Here is a 17,018-nt window from a genome sequence, read left to right on the forward strand (position 1 = left end):
GAGCTGCTAGTGGAAGTGGTGGAGGGGACCGACAACATTGAAAAGGCATCTGGCTGGGTGCATGAATAGGAGAATTAAGAGAGATATGGGCCAAATGCTATCAAGTGAAACTAGATCAGTTTAGGAAGTCTGGTCAGCGTGGACGAGTTGTTCTGAAGAGTCTGTTTCCATGCTGTATAAGTCTATGACTCTATGAATAGGTCAGAGGCTAGGAACACTGCAGCAAGTAACTCTGCCCTTGACTCAGCATTAGCGCAGCAGGTCAGGCAGCATCAAAAGAGCAGGAGAATTGACATTTTGGGCATGAGCCCTTCTTCAGGAAGGGCTCATGCCCGAAATGTCGATTCTCCTGCTCCTTGGATGCTGCCTGACCTACTGTGCTTTTCCAGCAACATATTTTCAGCTCTGATCTCCAGCATCTGCAGTGCTCAACTTCTCCTTGACTCAGCAAAGCCTGTCCACCATCTACAAGGCAGAAGTCAGGAGTGTGATAGAATGCACCCCATTTACCTAGATAGGTGCAGCTCCAATGACACTCAAGAATCTTGACACCATCCAGGACAAAGCAGCCCACTTGATTGGCACCACATCCACAAGCATCCACTCCCTCCACCACTGATGCTCACTAGCAGCAGTGTATATTATCTTCAAGTTGTATCGCAGAAATTCACCAACGATCCTTAGACAGCACCTTCCAAACTCACAACCACCTCCATCTAGAAAGCCAAGAGTAACAGAGATATGGGAACACCACTATCTGCAAGTTCCCCTCCAAGCCAATCACATCCTGTCTTGAAAATGAATTGCTAGTCCTTCACTGTCACTGGGTCAAAATCCAGAAATTCCCTCTCTCAGGGCATTGTGGTTCAACATGCAGCAAGTGGGCTGTACCAGTTCAAAAATACAGCTCAACACCACCTTCTCAAGTGCAACTAGAGATGAGCAACAAACATGGACTAGCTACCAACCCCATGAAAAGAGAAAAATGAAAAGAGAAATAATTTGCCATTACACCGAAACATGTCAACTGATTGAGTATCCAAATTAATCAGACCTCGGGACCTAAACCGTGGTTAAATAAAGCCCTTTAATATCAATTGATAAATTCTCCAGTTCAAAAATCCATATTATTAAAAACCTATTTGCTAGATTTAACATCCTTTACACCCTAAAAAAACAAGCATCTGTATTCATACTCATATTTGAATGAGCTTATAATCACTTTGAACTGTCAACCAAACTTTGAACTGATACGGTGATAATGAAAGCTTATGATTACTGCAGCATTAATTCTGTCATGATAATTCTCAGTTTATGTCAAGCAAAGTGAAACATTAAGTTTTGTTTTAAAGAAAAGCTTGGACAGCCCTTTCAAATATTTTAAGCACAGTGATTTAAATACTTGACAGTTCATTTGCCATCTCTCTTGGCAGTTCCAATGGGGTTATGCAATTTTTACACACAATCATGTCCACTTCTAACAATCCCAAAAGGTGCCTGACCTCTGGAAAGATCATATACAAAAAGGCACCGATCTCTCCCAAGACCTCCCCTAGCTTTGGACCTTCTTTAACCAGTTTTACAGTGTACAAGTTATTCTTTGTTATTCCGTTTGTGAAAGTCAGATCTGACTAAGCCAGCTGTGGTTTAACATGTCCAGTTGCCCCGGTGAATCACTATATGGAAATGCACCCATTTCCTTCATTCTAAAAAAAAGGTGAGGAGCATTGATATCTCCGCTGTTGATTTTGCTGGAATATGAAATTTCAGTATACATGAAAATCCAGGCTCAAGTGTTCAACCATACAATGCATCACAGTTTTATAATTAGATGATATGCATGCAAGGCATTTATTGCAGTGTGATTTTGCCATCTTTTCCTAGATTATACGAGGCAGCATTGAAAATCTGGACATTAGGGGAGCAAGATGAAACAGCCCGCTCTGCATATATGGGCAAAAAAATCTGGAATATTAACAGGCCATACCATATAATCCTCCAGAATAAGCCTCAAAATCATGTGAAAATAGAGAAAACTCCCTTTGGAAAAATAGTGTTTGCTATACCTTTGATTTTAAATTCAACCAAACCTTATAATAGAGCACAAGATAAATGCAAACCTAAAATACTCAAAGCATATTTCTCTTGGATATCTGCACATTTAAAGTGGCAAAAATTGTTCACTTAGAATAAAACCCAAAACTAAAAGAGCAAACCTTATTACTTTTAGAAGTATTTTGGCACAATGCAAACATCAAATCATAAATCCATGCCTTATTTGCTAAGCTTCAAAACAGTTTCCTGACTAAATCGTTTTCAAAGAAATACATTTCTGCCATTGCTCTGTACAACTCTCAGTAAAGCATTATTCCCTGCCCTCCAGTCCTCCATGTCTTGGATTTCTTTCATTCACCAATGCATGAATCATTTTTACTTCCTGTTTCTCCAAGGTATTTCCTGCTTAGCTGTGTGGAATAATCCCATTGCTAAAGCACAGGATTAGGAACTTGGTCAAGTTTCACTTTAACAACTCTCCATTTCAGTTGCACAATTTTTCATATCTAATTGACAGTAAAAAGGCACCAAATCACCAACTGTTCACCCTGCAATTTCCTCTAAACATTTGTCTTCTGGACAATGAAAGTTCTATGAACGTTGATTTTTTTTCCTCACAGCTTAATGCACTTTCTACAAGAGTTTAGCTTGAAAATAGCTTGTCCAACAGAAGACTGAATGCCTATAAGCTGCATTTTTATTTTACTTAGCAAGATAAAAATATGCTCACAATTGTGAAAGCAGTGGAGGAAAAAGTTTTTAGATTGATTTTGAGGTGGTTTTTAAAGCCGAGTTGGGAGAAATTTCAGATTACGGGACTGAAATGATTGAAGGCTGAATGGCTGAAGGTAGAACTGAAGGATGGGAGTTAAGAGACTGCCAGAATTGGAAAAGATCAGGGCTGGTGAAGAATGTTTCAAATCTAAGAGGAAATGAGACACCTATAGATGAACACAATTGGTAAAGGACAATCAATAATGGACGACCGAGTAGCATGGATAGAGATTTTGAAGACGAGAGGGGTAGGTTGGATCGAGGCTGGCAATGTTGGAGAGTTGGAAATAAGTCTTCCACATGATAACTGGAATGGCGAATGAAGCTCAGGTCATACACTGGAACATTGAGCTTAAGCAATAACCAGGAAGAAGGGTGGAGATGGATGTGTAAGAAAGAACATTTAATAGAAACCAAAGGTATGGTTTTTGCTAAACTCATGGAAATTTGATCATTCTTGATCATCCTAAACATATTCAGCTACGCAAGCCAGTTTTATGGAAGTGATGAAGTAAGACCATCAAAACAGATTAGGAATATTGCAGGTTCAATCCTTGATGATGTTGAAGCAATTTATCTCCGTTTGATTGGTTTAGGGGGATTCATTTGGATAGACAGGAGGAAGAACCTGTTGAGTTTTGATTATTACCCTATAAATGTAGTCATTGGAATCATTGAATTTATTTCTTTTTTAACAACAGTAACTGTATTATAAAGTGTTTATTTAACACTTAAATGTGTATTTGAAACATCCTTAGGTTATGAAGGTTAGTGCACAAATGAAAGTACTTCTTGATTTATCAAATGAAGACATGGTTTGGATTAACTGAAATGTTTATCAAACAACCTGTTGTATCTCACAATCTGAGTTCAATATGAACAGGGACAACTCATGCATACCGGAAAATGACTAGCATCTATGGTACTGTATCCCATTATGAATCAACTCTTTCAGAAGAGAAAAGATGGTGGGGGAAGATACATAAGAAAAGTTCATTTGTGCTGCTGTGCTCATACTTGGCTTAAGTGTTTGGGTTTGTATTAAATACTTCCTCCATTGCTGAAATATTAAGACGGCAAGATTTTCATAAGCTAAATTTGATATTTTAAATGAAATTATTATATTAGATACTATATGAGTATTATTAATTCAAAAAAAGAAGAATTTGCTTGTAATTTACCTTTTGAAAGTCACAATGAATAAGATCTATTTAAAATTAATTTAAGGGCGGAAACGATGAACAGCAAATGAACTTCCTTGGAAAATGGTTTGATTTTCTGAGAAATAATTTTCCACTTAAATATGCTTTCACAATAGTTCAGTGCTGCTCTGCTGAAGCTTGCATATTTTCAGATTTGAAAAACAGAAAGGCTGGTCCAGAATTTGAAATATTTATTGCACGCAAATATCTCAGTGTATAGTTGTCTGTGGTTTGAGTAATAATAACATAGCACACATTTTTGGTTTATAATTTTGCCTTTCAGAACTGACTGCATAATATAAAGAAACAAGAAACTGCAAAGACACTACTGGTTTCACTTTTACAAATTCACTGAATTAAATATCAGTACCTCCACTCACCTTTCATCTTTCTGACGTACCTCGCATAATCCTCACAGAGTTCACTGCTATAATTTGTTCATCAACCCTGAAAAGACATTCCTCTGGTGGAAGCATAGGGCTGTTCTTTTTTAAAAAACTTTAATGATATTTCAAAAGCTCTAGGATGAGTATAAATCCAGATGTGAAATCTGGGTTTATTTAAACATATGCACTTTTGTGGCACCTCACTAAACTCTACTGGGATTAGAACGAGATAAACAATATTCTTTTCCACATCAAGAGTTTTCGCGAGCCATTGTCATTGAGGATCACATTGACTTTGATTGCCTGGGGGCATGAACCCTCAATCTGCCTTAATATACAATTCGAAACACAAACAGATCAACCATGAACTTATTGAAAGGTAGAGCAGGCTTGGAGGGCCAAATAACCATGTTCTGCTCTTATTTTATATTTTGGTAATTATTATTTACTAGCCCTGATCGAAGATGGGAATGAAAGCAGGAGAAAGATAATTTAGCACAGGGCCAGAGGTTCACAACATCACTTTAGCAAAAAGAATTCTAGCTCATTCATCATAAATCAGTTTCTATAAGGGAGTTAAAACAGACGTGAATTTTATTGTACAATTGTAAAGGATCTAGTCCCTGTTTTAGATGCTGCCAGGAAGAAATAACCGCATCCAATTTCAGGTCAGACATATTTAAAGCACTTTTAGAATCTGTGCTCTAACAGAAAAAAGTATTAATTCAAATTGGTTAAGAATGCAATAACCTGGCTTTGGAAGAAAGAAAATATTGATGTGGGAACTCATTTTGAATAATTCACCAAATTCAAAAAACTGCAATACAGAGTGAGCAAAGAGTGAAGCTTTCTTGAAGTCAAAAGAGAAAATGCTGGAAAATCTCAGCAGGTCTGGCAGCATCTGTAAGGAGAGGAAAGGGTCAGTTAGACTCGAAACGTCAGCTCTTTTCTTTCCTTACAGATGCTGCCAGACCTGCTGAGATTTTCCAGCATTTTCTTTTTTGGTTTTAGATTCCAGCATCCGCAGTAATTTGCTGTTACCCAAGCTTTCTTGAAGCACTTGCTCTTGCAATCACATTTGGATAGGGGCTTCCAATCACAGACTTATAGCTTTGTGACGAAAGATGTACATTCTTGTTCACTATCTTGAATAAAATGGTACACATGTATGTAACAATGACACTTTATCATGGTAAATTATTTATGGAGAGCATGAGGGCCATTTATCATTTTCACCTTTGCACCTTTGCCATGTAAAAGATTTTTTTGGTAAAATATACTTGACAAAATATACTTTTATAGTTATAAAAAGAACTATTTATAAGCATCTCTTCACACAAAAATAAGACAAAAAGTGACAAATTAAAATAAAAAAAGTACTACTTAAGAAAGGAGAACTAGGAATGGTTTAAGGAATTAATATATGCTTTGGAATGCTCACAGTTTCTGACAGGTTTGGATGAAACAGTTAGCTATGTCCCTTTTGTAAAACTTCAAGATCTGACATTTTCTCTGAACATCATAGGTTCCAATTTGTTTAAGCAGATTGCCAGGACAGAAAACTGTCAGCCAGCTCTGTGGTTTTATGACATAGGATTTCTTACGACCACTTTGGGCTGAATCTTAATGTGTTTTTTGGCTAAGTGCGAATTGTATCAAGTTTTTGGGAGGGTTTATCACCGTGAGGCCCAGTGAGAAACTCTCCTCACCGCCCAATGAATACATAAAAGATGCAGCAAGTTGTTCCTGATTTCAAGATAGGCCTCATTGGACTTCTTACATAATTCTGCCAGAAATCTTGCCCGTATAATGTTCTTCCCCTAGTGTAAAGGAAAAGTTCTGACTGGCCACACAGTTGATCTAAAGACTGGACAGGAAAAGTTGCAACTGTGAAAGGACTGAAGGCTTCTAAACATGGTGAATCCAAGAAAATATTGAAAATAAAGGCCCCAAAACATACATTAATGTGGACTCAGAATACATTTCAATTATAAGGCAAACAACAACAGAAATTAATTTAAGATCTCAGGTCTCATCACAACATGATCAATAGCATAAATATTTCATATCTTCAATAGTGGAATTGGCTTGAGGAGTTGATGAGGAATAATCACAAGGGAACAGTGGTGAAACCCAAACTGAAATATTGATGACTCTTGAATGTTAAATATATTAGAAAACAACAAAAAAAAGTGTAAGTTTTTTAAATATAATTCTTGCATTCCAAACTAACACCTGTTTTATTTCCATTTTGATTTCTCTGCATACCACAAAAGTGGATATGATAATGAGTTTTTAATCTGGAGCTTTCAAGATGAGCTTCAGTAATCATACAAAGTTTCCAAATATACAAGTTTCTGGTTTCAGTTTTACATTTAGGTCTGACAAGAGTATCGGCATTTGTGATAGACTCTTAAATACTGGGATACACTAATTGGCAATACATATACACTTGATCTTCATTGTCACATTCTTGGCAAACCAAGACATTGCCTTTTTCTGTTTGATTGAAAGAGGTTTAATGAATTGGGATTGTTATCAGTCCAACACTCTCTATTCATTTTCATTCATTTTGTAGGACAGATAATCATTAGTTGCAAGCACACAATTACCTGCATTACGCACTGACTGTGCTGTTCCCTACTGGAGAATTGGATCCAAGAATCAAACCTTAAATTGTTTTAACCATCGCTTAGACCTGACCTTCACTGAACTTTTGAACAAAATATAAACTTGGAAGAGAATGATTGAGTCTGCTCCATCCTTTGTCCCCTGCATTGCATCATCTACATCCGCTGCCTTGGCAAAATCATCCCATGGAATAGGCCCAACTACTACAGATGAAACACAGCTTTCCTTCTATTACATCTAGGGATTATCAAGTCATGGACGAAGAATGTTCTTCAACTTAAAATCAGCAGAACCAAGACCATCCCATTCCAAACTCTACCCTCCAGCTTTCAATTCCATGCCTTTCCTCAAGTAACCATGTGATGTGCAGCTTTAATGCAGTACATGGGTCCAAGTTGAACTTCATTTCAAATGGACTGCATATTGTATTCATTATCATAATTGTCCCCTTTAACTTCGGCAACACCAGTCTTATCAATTCTTCAGTTTCACTGAGCCCTCATTCATTTCCAGGAGTGCCATCTAAGGTAAGTCCTTATCCAAACTCTAATGCTCACCAAAGTTTTACTCCTCCCTGATGATGAATTACTATGATATAATCTAGGATTTAAAATGCTTGCCCTAATTTAAAAGTTCTTTCCTTACCTGTGTAATTTCCTCGAGCTGTAAACAAGCTTATTTCTACGCATAAAGATGCAATACATAGTTAACATTTAAATGGTTACTTCTGGCGATTTTCAATTGGGCAGTGCTCTGCAGAATCTCCAATTTCCCAGGTAATTCCCTCTGAGTCTGCTATGTCAGAGATTCCACAGTGTCCCGATATAGATTTCCCATCAATGATACAGAAACAGCTACCTTGCCATTGGAAAGGCTAAGCCAGAATGGTCTTTCTGCTACTGTGGATGTTAGAACAAAATGTTGCTTTTGTCATGTTGCTTTCATACATCATGTTAATCTGAACCATGGATAATGCATGCTGAATTTTTTTTGTCCTAGAATCTTGAAGAATCATAACCCTTATATAAATGTCGTAAATCATTGCATCACTGCTGCTAAAAAGCAAAGAGAAAAACAGAGCTTCTTGCCTATGGTTTACCTTTCTACACAGTCTACTGAGCAGTTTACTCAGTCTACTAGGCCTTCTCATTCACAGAATCTCTTGCACAAGATAATGAAAAAGATGAGGAAAAATGAGAAACAAAACTCAAAACCCAATCTTTGCAAGATTAAATATAGAAATATTTGCAAACACTGGACAGATATCATATCATCAAACAACAAATTATCACATGAACAGATGAACAGATGAACACATGAACAGACATGAACAGATGGAAAGTAGTCATATATAACATGGATTATGTGCAAAGAGACTGGCAACTGTTGTAGAATCCAATTTCAGAAAATGTATAATTGATTGTATTAATCATTGCCTACGAAAAGGGAAATTGCTCTAATTTATGTTGGGATATATCTATAATCATTATCGTTAACTTCCAGCAGTCCCTGTAAGTCTTACCTGTCTCAATACATGGTATGGGGCTATTGGGAGTCTCATGGTAGTCATAAAACAGCAATGGAATAAAAGGTAAAAAAGTATCTTGGAGTCAAAAAGAGGCTTTTATAGATCAAGAAGAAATGAGATACATGAGGAACAAGAACAACTGTAAGTAACATTAGGCAGCTGGAAAAAGAATGTCCTAGTCACTTAACAAGTTCAACTAACAGGGCTTGGGAAAACAACAACATTGAAAAATACTTCCAGCAACATCATGTTAAACCACTGTTTATGCTAATACCAATATATCATAACCCTTATATACTTATCATACCAATACAAGAATGTACTGCTTTGAATTTGCTACTTCACATTATTTATCAACAAAGTGTACCCATAGATCTAAACTGACAATTGTTTCTATATCCATTCACTATCACCCTCTCATGTCATGGCCTCGAAGTGCATGTGCTCAACACAATTCCCAGCCTCAGGGCTAAGGTAATACAAATGTGGTTGAACATTGACCTTACCTGCAGCAATATCCCTTTGTAAAATGTCACCTACAGGGAGTTATTTTGGTTTAATCTGTTTTGAGGTGAGTTACTTTAACAACCAGCAGACTTTGTATATCAGTAAGTTAGTGTCACTGCCACTTAATCACAAGTTAAAAATTCAAGTCCCACTCAAAGACTTGTTGTCTGAGGAAGGAGTGTTTATGACATGGTTCAACAATTGATAATCAGCTTGCTAATCCTTCCAACACTTCCCAACTATTCCCCAAAGGAGAGAATAAAAAAATGTAAAACAGTATACAAAATAAACTCTAAGTAGACATAAACATGGAATTCAGTAAAACAAAAGTCTCTCTGTTAATGACTATAGATATTACAACGAGCGAAAACACTCATGTTGCCATTTTTTTTGGTTTCTTTTTGAAGATTATGTAACATTTCTTTTACCTGGTGGAAAATAGCTGTCTTTTTCTCAGGATCAACCTGTTTGAACTGGATTTCATCATCACTGTCTGGAGGTTCCTGTTTCACCTGCGCAATGTCTGGCTGATGTTCTGTTATTGACCTTACATAGGTACCATTGCTGTTGCTCTTGTAGCTACCACAGGGAGGCCCCTCAACCTCCTGTATCGCCTGCTGCTCACAGAGTTCTTGTTCTGTCTCCTCAGGGTGGCTTTCAGGCTGCTGAAGCTGCTCATGTGGTTTGCAAAGTGTCTATAACAAAACAAACCATTTTTTAAAAAGAAGTAATTTGATCAACAACATTTCATTTGTATTGCAACATCAGTAAAGGATTTTTTGATATTTTTAAACATCCATAGATGGTAAATGAAAATGCTATATGATATATTTTAGGAATTTAGAATCCCAGAACAATGCTATGTCTATCAGTCATGAGCAGGGGGAATTCATTTGGTTACGGACATCAATGGGCCCGGGAGACTTTATGACCATTCATATTAAGAACACAAAACCAGAGAATGATCACCCCATACCTACATTTAAATTGGATAGTTTGTAGTAGAGATTTTATAACAACAAAAAAATTGTAATATATTATGCCAAAAGTGTTACATAAAGCACTCTAAAACACTTCACAGCAGCATTTGAAAACAAAACACAGAAGTACTCAGGAAGACACTGGTGCAGGTCTTTGCCACCATCTGAATGAATGAATGAATGAATTATGAACTGACTGAAATTGGCCAGGATGTCAGGTCTTCCAAAGGTCAATTCCACACTTCCTGGGATACTACAAAAAATAAGTTTCTGATTCTGAGTTACTTTGGATATTTCCAAATTACGTCCATAGATAGTTACCCTCATCCTCTCTCTTTTTTTAAAAAAAACTCCTTAAAACTTACCTTTTTGACAAAGCTTCGTGAGGTCTGCTGTTTGTGAATCATATTACAGGTTACTTTATTACACTCCACTGAAGTGCCCAGAGACATTTGTTTACCTTAGAACAGCATATAAACATCATTTTTTGTCAAATAATCATTTTTCTAAAATTGATTTTGCTACAATTGTAAATGTCCACAGTAAAGAAGATATGAAATTTGACCCTGTCACTTTATTTATACCATTTCATCAAATGTAAGTTATTAGACTTCCAGAAATCTCCTTTGGCTTTACACACAATGAGTGAGGTTTACTATATAAGCCTGCAACAATTTCCATTTTTCATGTACAACTGTTTCAACTCAGGAAATTAAAATGGACATAATTTACAGAGCTCTCTAAGCTACAGTAGTTTCAAAGAGAGAGTGAAGGAATGTAACTAAATGAGCCACTGAAGGACTGCATAGTCTCAGTCAAAAGCACATCAAAGAAAGTAATACCTGTCTGTCTCAGCAGGTGGGAGACATATCCTACTCTCTGGCCCAAGAACACAGAGCCTGTGAAAGTGTCATGGAGGGAGTAACTTTTTTATGTCAGTATCAATGAGTAGTTCAACACCTCTTTTAAAATCCTAACCCTCCTGTAAAAATCAAGCTGTAATGCAAACAAGCAGCTACTCAGAAGAGTGGTGTACAAATCGATCGTCCACCAGTAAGAACAAGGAAGGGTAAGTGAAACAAATAATATAATTAATAATATTTAAAGCCCTGCAGAAGTCATTGAATTTATTCAGTGATTAGTTGAGCCATAAGGGACAGGTGGGTCTCTTAGTCAATGACCAGACTGTGATGAATGACTAGACAGCAATAACAATTTGCATTTTAAAATATATTTTACACAGGAAACATCCCATAATTATCCACATAATCTGTTAAATGCTGTTCCACACTAAAGAAGGACATATCATGAAGGGTGACTAAAGCTTTAGTCAAAAGAAGGGCTTGAAGGAAAGTATTCAGAAGGAGACACAGGCATCAAGTTTCCAATGACCTGAAGATTCAACTGATAAGGATGAAAGGAGATTGGGATACACAGCAAACCAGAATTAGAGTTTAAAATCTTGGACCACTTGTACTGAAGAAGCATACAGAAAATGTGAAAGATTTAAACTATGAAGGCATTTGAAGAAAAGGATGAGAATGTCAGGTTTGGGATGTTGGTAAGTTCAGGTCTAATGCAGATCTCTAAGCACAAGGAAAGGCAGGACTTTGTGTGAATTTGGATGCAGAGAATTGAACTGTGAAGTCTGGAAATGAAAAAGAAATGACAAAGGCATGGATGATGATTTCAGCATCAAAGGGATAAGAGCAGAGGCCTTGAGGGATTATGTTTTATAGTTGGAAGTTGCTGGGATTTGTGATGGAGATGTTATAGGGATATAAGTTCAGTGCAAGATCAAGCAAACAGTGTAATTTGGTCTTTGAAAGTGAGCAGAGAGTATGATGAAGTTATTAACAGGTAAAAGAGGAGAGGAGTGGTTGTAGGGGGAGTGGCAAACTGACAATGACTTGCATCTTCTCAATGTTTAACTGTAGAGAATCACTGTTTTCACCATATAGGCTTTATATTACATTCTTGCTCCAAACCGCTTAATTATAGCTCTTTACTTGACAAACTAATGGAACTGAAGACAGACACGTCCTCAGGACCTAATGGCTTACATCCGAAGAGTTACAGCTCTTGGCTGCAGAGGATAGTAGAGTAATTGGTCAATGTATTCTAGGACGTACTGCACTGTGGTAGAGTTCTAGTGGAATGGAAAACCACTAAGGTGAAACCCTTGTTCAAGAAGGGAGGGAGACAGAAAGCAAGGATCTACAGGCCATTTAGCCTCACATCTGTGATTGGGAAAATACTAGAGTCCATTACTAAGGAAGTATTAGCAGGACATTTAGAAAAGCTTAACACAATGAAATGTCAAGTTGGTTTTGAGGGAAAGGAAGTGATATTTGAAAAATCTGCTAGAGCGTTTTGAGGATATAACAAGCAGAGTTGTGAAAGGGGAACTGTAGATTTCCAGATCACATTTAATAAGGTGTCACATAAAAAGTTATCGCACAAGACAGGAGCTCATGATACTGAGGATAATGCATTTGCAGGGTTAACATGCAGGAGACAGAGAATTTGGATGAATGGATATTTCAGATTGGAAAGATGCAACTAATGGAATACCACAAAGATTAGGGGAAAGTGAGGACTGCAGATGCTGGAGATCAGAGCCAAGAGAATGGTGCTGGAAAAGCACAGCAGGTCAGGCAACATCCGAGGTACCAAAGAATCAATGTTTCAGGCAAGAGCCCTTCATCAGGTATGAGGCTGGGAGCCAAGGGGGTAGAGAGATAAATGGAAGAGGAGTGGGGCTGGAGGGAAGGTAGCTGAGAGTGTGAAAGGTGAATGAAGTTGGGGGTAATGGTGATAGGTCAGAGAGGAGGGTGGAGCAGATAGATGGGAAGGAAGATGGACAGGTCGGTCAGGTCATGAGGATGGCGCCAAGCTGGGAGGTTGGATATGGGATAAGGTGGGGGGAGAAGAAATGAGGAAACTGGTGAAATCCATGTTGATGCCATGGGTTGGAGGGCCCCAAGGCAGAAGATGAGGCATTCTTGCTCCACGCGTCGGGTGGTTAGGGTTTGGCAATGGAGGAGGCCCAGGACCTGCATGTCTTTAGTGGAGTGGGAGGGGGAGTTGAAGTGTTCGGCCATGGGGTGGTTGGGTTGGTTAGTACAAGGGTGTCCTGGAGATGTTCTCTGAAGTGTTCTGCAATTAGGCATCCTGTCTCCCCACTGTAGAGGAGACTGCGTCGGGAGCAATGGATACAGCAACTGACATGAAGGTGAGGACCAGGGGCGCTCTGTTCTTGTTGCGATTGGAGGTGTAGGGTTGAGGGCAGAGGTGGGGGAAGTGGATGAGATGCACTGGAGGGCATCATTGACCACATGGGAGTGGTAATCGCTTTCTTTGAAGAAGCCATCTGGTGTGTTCTGTTGTGGAACTGGTCCTCCTGGGAGCAGAGTGGCGGAGGCAGAGGAATTGGGAATAAGGGATAGTGTTTTTACAGGAGGCAGGGTGGGAGGAGGTGTAGTCCTGGTAGCTGTGGGAGTCCGTGGGTTTGTAGAAATTGTCTGTGAAAGCACGAGGAGGTTGAACAGTTCATCAACTTCACCAACACATTCCATCTTGACCTTAAATTCACCTGGATAATCTCGGACACCTCCCTCCCCTTTCTGGAACTCTCCATCTCCACCAACAGTGACTGACTCAACATAGACATCTTTTAGAAACCCACTGACTCTCACAGCTACATGGACTACACCTCCTCCCACCCTGCCTCCTGAAAAAATTCCACCCCTTATTCCCAATTCCTCTACCTCTGCCTTATCTGTTCCCAGGAGGACCAGTTCCACCACAGAACACACTAGATGGTCTCCTTCTTCAAAGACTGCGATTTCCCCTCCCACATGGTCGATGATGCAGTCTAGCGCATCTCATCCACTTTCCACACTTCTGTCCTTGCACTCCAACCCTCCAACCATAACTAGGACAGAACCCCCTCGTCTTCACCTTCCACCCCACCAACCTCTGCATACATTGCACCACCCTCTGCCATTTCTGCCACCTACAAACGGACCCCACACTAGAGATATATTTCTCTCCCCACCGCATCTGCTTTCCATAAAGACCATTCCCTCTGCGACTCTCTTGTCAGGTCCATGCACACACCTCCTCCCACCCAAATTATCCCACCCTCCCCTTCTGGCACCTTCACCTGCTACCACAGGAATTGCAAAACCTGTGCCTACACCTCCTCCCTCACCTCTGTCCTAAACCCAAAGGAACCTTCCACATCCATCAGAGTTTTACCTGTACTTCCATACATGTCAGTTCCTGTAACCGTTGCTCCCGATGCGGTATCCTCTACATTGGGGAGACAGGACGCCTAATTGCAGAACGCTTCACAGAACACCTCTGGGACACCCGCACCAACCAACGTCACTGTCTTGGGCCTCCTCAATTGCCAAACCCTAACCACCTGCCACCTGGAGCAAGAATGCCTCATCTTCCACCTCGAGACCCTCCAATCCAAGGGCATCAATGTGGATTTCACCAGTTTCCTTATTTTCCCTCTCCTCACCTTATCTTAGATCCAACCTTCCAACTCGGCACTGTCCTCATGACCTGTCTTATCTGTCCATTTTTCTTCACACTTATCCTCTCCACATTCCTCTCTGACCTAGCGCCTTTACCCCCACCTCCATCTACCTATGGCACTCTCAGCTCCCTTCCCCCCCACCCCTATTTATCTCTCTACCCTCTCAGCTCGTAAGCCTCATTCCTGACCTATCACCATTACCCCACCTCCATTCATCTTTCATACTCTCAGCTACCTTCCCTCCAGCCTCACTTCCCAAAACGTCGATCCTCCTGCTCCTTGAATGCTGCCTGACTTGCTGTGCTTTTCCAGCAACACACACTTGCCAAAAAGATTAGTCCTAGGGCCTCAAAAATTTACAATCTATATTAATGACTTGGAGGAGGGGTCATACTGTAACGTGTCCAGGTTTGTTGATGATACAAAAATAGATGAGGGGACATATTGCGGTGAGGACAGAAGGAATCCATAATGGGATATAGATAGGTTGAATGTGTGGGTAAAAAAGCTTGGCAGGTGGAATGCAATGTTGGAAAATATGAGTGACTTTGGTAAGAAGAATCAAAAGGCACACTATTATTAAATGTTAAAAATCACACAACACCAGGTTATGGTCCAACAGGTTTAATTGGAAGCACTAGCTTTTGGAGTGCTGCTCCACAGCAACCTGATGACGGAGCAGCACTTCAGAAGCTAGTGCTTCCAAATATAACCTGGTGTTGTGTGATTTTTAACTTTGTACACCCTAGTATCTCCGTATCATTACTATTAAATGGTGAGAGACTCCAAAGCAGTGCAGCACAGAGTGGTTTAGGTGTTCCTGTGTAGAAAAAATCATAAAGTTCGCATATAATTGAGAAGTCAAATCAAGCTGAATTAGTGATATCTTGTTAGAACTGTGCAGGATGTTGCTGATATGACACTGGAGTACTGAATACAGATTTGGTCCTGGATTGAAGGAAGGTATATTGGAGGCAGTTCAAAAGAGACTCTCCAGGTTGGCTCTTGGGATGAAGCTATTGACTTGTCAAGAATAGTTAAACATTTATTTACTCATGAGAATTCTGAATAATGAGGGATGGTCTTGCTGAAACATACAGGATTCTGAGGGGTCTTGACAGAGTAGATGCAACTAGGAACATGGTTACAGAATAAGGAGATACTTATTTACCATGGAAATGTGAAGGAATTTCTTCTCTTGGAGGGTTGTGAATGTCTGGAATTATCTACCCAAAAGAGTTGTGGATGCTAGATTGCTGAAAATATTTAGAGGAGATAGATTTTTGAAAAATCAAACAGTTGAGGGCAATAGGAGTATAATTGTGACTTTGGCTAGATCAGGTAGGATCTTTTGCAATGGCAGGGCAGGCTTGAGGAGCTGAGCAGCCTATTCCTGTTCTTATTTCTATATCATTATGTTTGTGGCTGTGACCTGACCCAATATTGACATTTTAGAGAAAGAGTTTGTCACTTATCCATACACCCTAAACATCATTGTATACGATAATAAACAACTGAGGGAGATTTACAGCAGTCAAAATTGTCTACAACAAATTACATGTAATTCTGATGAGAGGGCATTGAAAAAAACCTTGGCTGAAATTTAATTGTCATGGTTGGTGGGCCCATCCATTGACTGGAGAGCAGGTTGAAACCCACCATAGCCAACATTGGCAGCGCCAATGCAGTTGAAGAACAAGTGGGTAAGGTGCTGATAGTTGTCAAGATTACAGAGACTTGCACTGTAATCCAGGAACTGTCAGTACTTCAGTAGATCAGAAGGAAAAGATTGGTGGAGCCTCAGATCACAAATAGTATGTGCTCACCAGGGTGATTCAGTCAGTCTTCAACAAGTGGAGGAATTGTCATTGAGTCATCCAGTCATACAACATGGAAACAGACCCTTTAATCCAACTAGTCCATGTCGACCATGTTCCCAAACTAAACCAGTCTCACCTGCCTGTGTTAGGCCCATATCCCTCCAAATCTTCCCTATTCATGTAATTCTCCAAATATCTTTTAATTGGGGGTTGTAACTGTACCTGCATCTACCACTTCTTCTGGCAGTTCAATCCACACATTTTTCTCTGTGTAAAAAAACATTGCCCCCATGTTCTTTTTAAAACCTTTTCCTCTCACCTTAAAAACATGCCCCCTAGTTTGGAACTCACCCACCCTCAGGAGAAGATCCTTTTTATTCACCTTATTTTTGCCCCTCGTGATTGTCTTTTCATAAGGGTAGACTTTGCTGCAGGCGGGTTCCTTCATTGGTCACAGTGTGAACAAACAAGAGAGACCACCCTGCCAGGCCTAACTTTGAGTTAGTGAGTACTCCAGATGCTGGAGAAGTCAGTCAATAAAGTGTGGCATTAGAAAAACCACAGCAGGTCAGGCAGCATCTGA

The 17,018-nt window shown here is 39.5% G+C and overlaps 1 protein-coding gene across 16 annotated transcripts in view; it reads right to left on the minus strand.

Moving 5' to 3' along the window:
• LOC132815678 (histone deacetylase 9-like) overlaps nucleotides 1–17,018 on the minus strand; it is a 766,519-nt gene that overhangs the window by 243,111 nt on the left and 506,390 nt on the right. For all 16 annotated transcript variants that reach the window (XM_060824722.1, XM_060824725.1, XM_060824717.1 and 13 more), the window contains one exon: nucleotides 9,512–9,778. In XM_060824722.1, the coding sequence (XP_060680705.1) occupies nucleotides 9,512–9,778 (267 nt within the window). The remainder of the gene's footprint in view (nucleotides 1–9,511; nucleotides 9,779–17,018) is intronic.

Source organism: Hemiscyllium ocellatum, chromosome 5 (genome assembly GCF_020745735.1).
Source record: "Hemiscyllium ocellatum isolate sHemOce1 chromosome 5, sHemOce1.pat.X.cur, whole genome shotgun sequence".
NCBI classification, from domain to species: Eukaryota; Metazoa; Chordata; class Chondrichthyes; order Orectolobiformes; family Hemiscylliidae; genus Hemiscyllium; species Hemiscyllium ocellatum.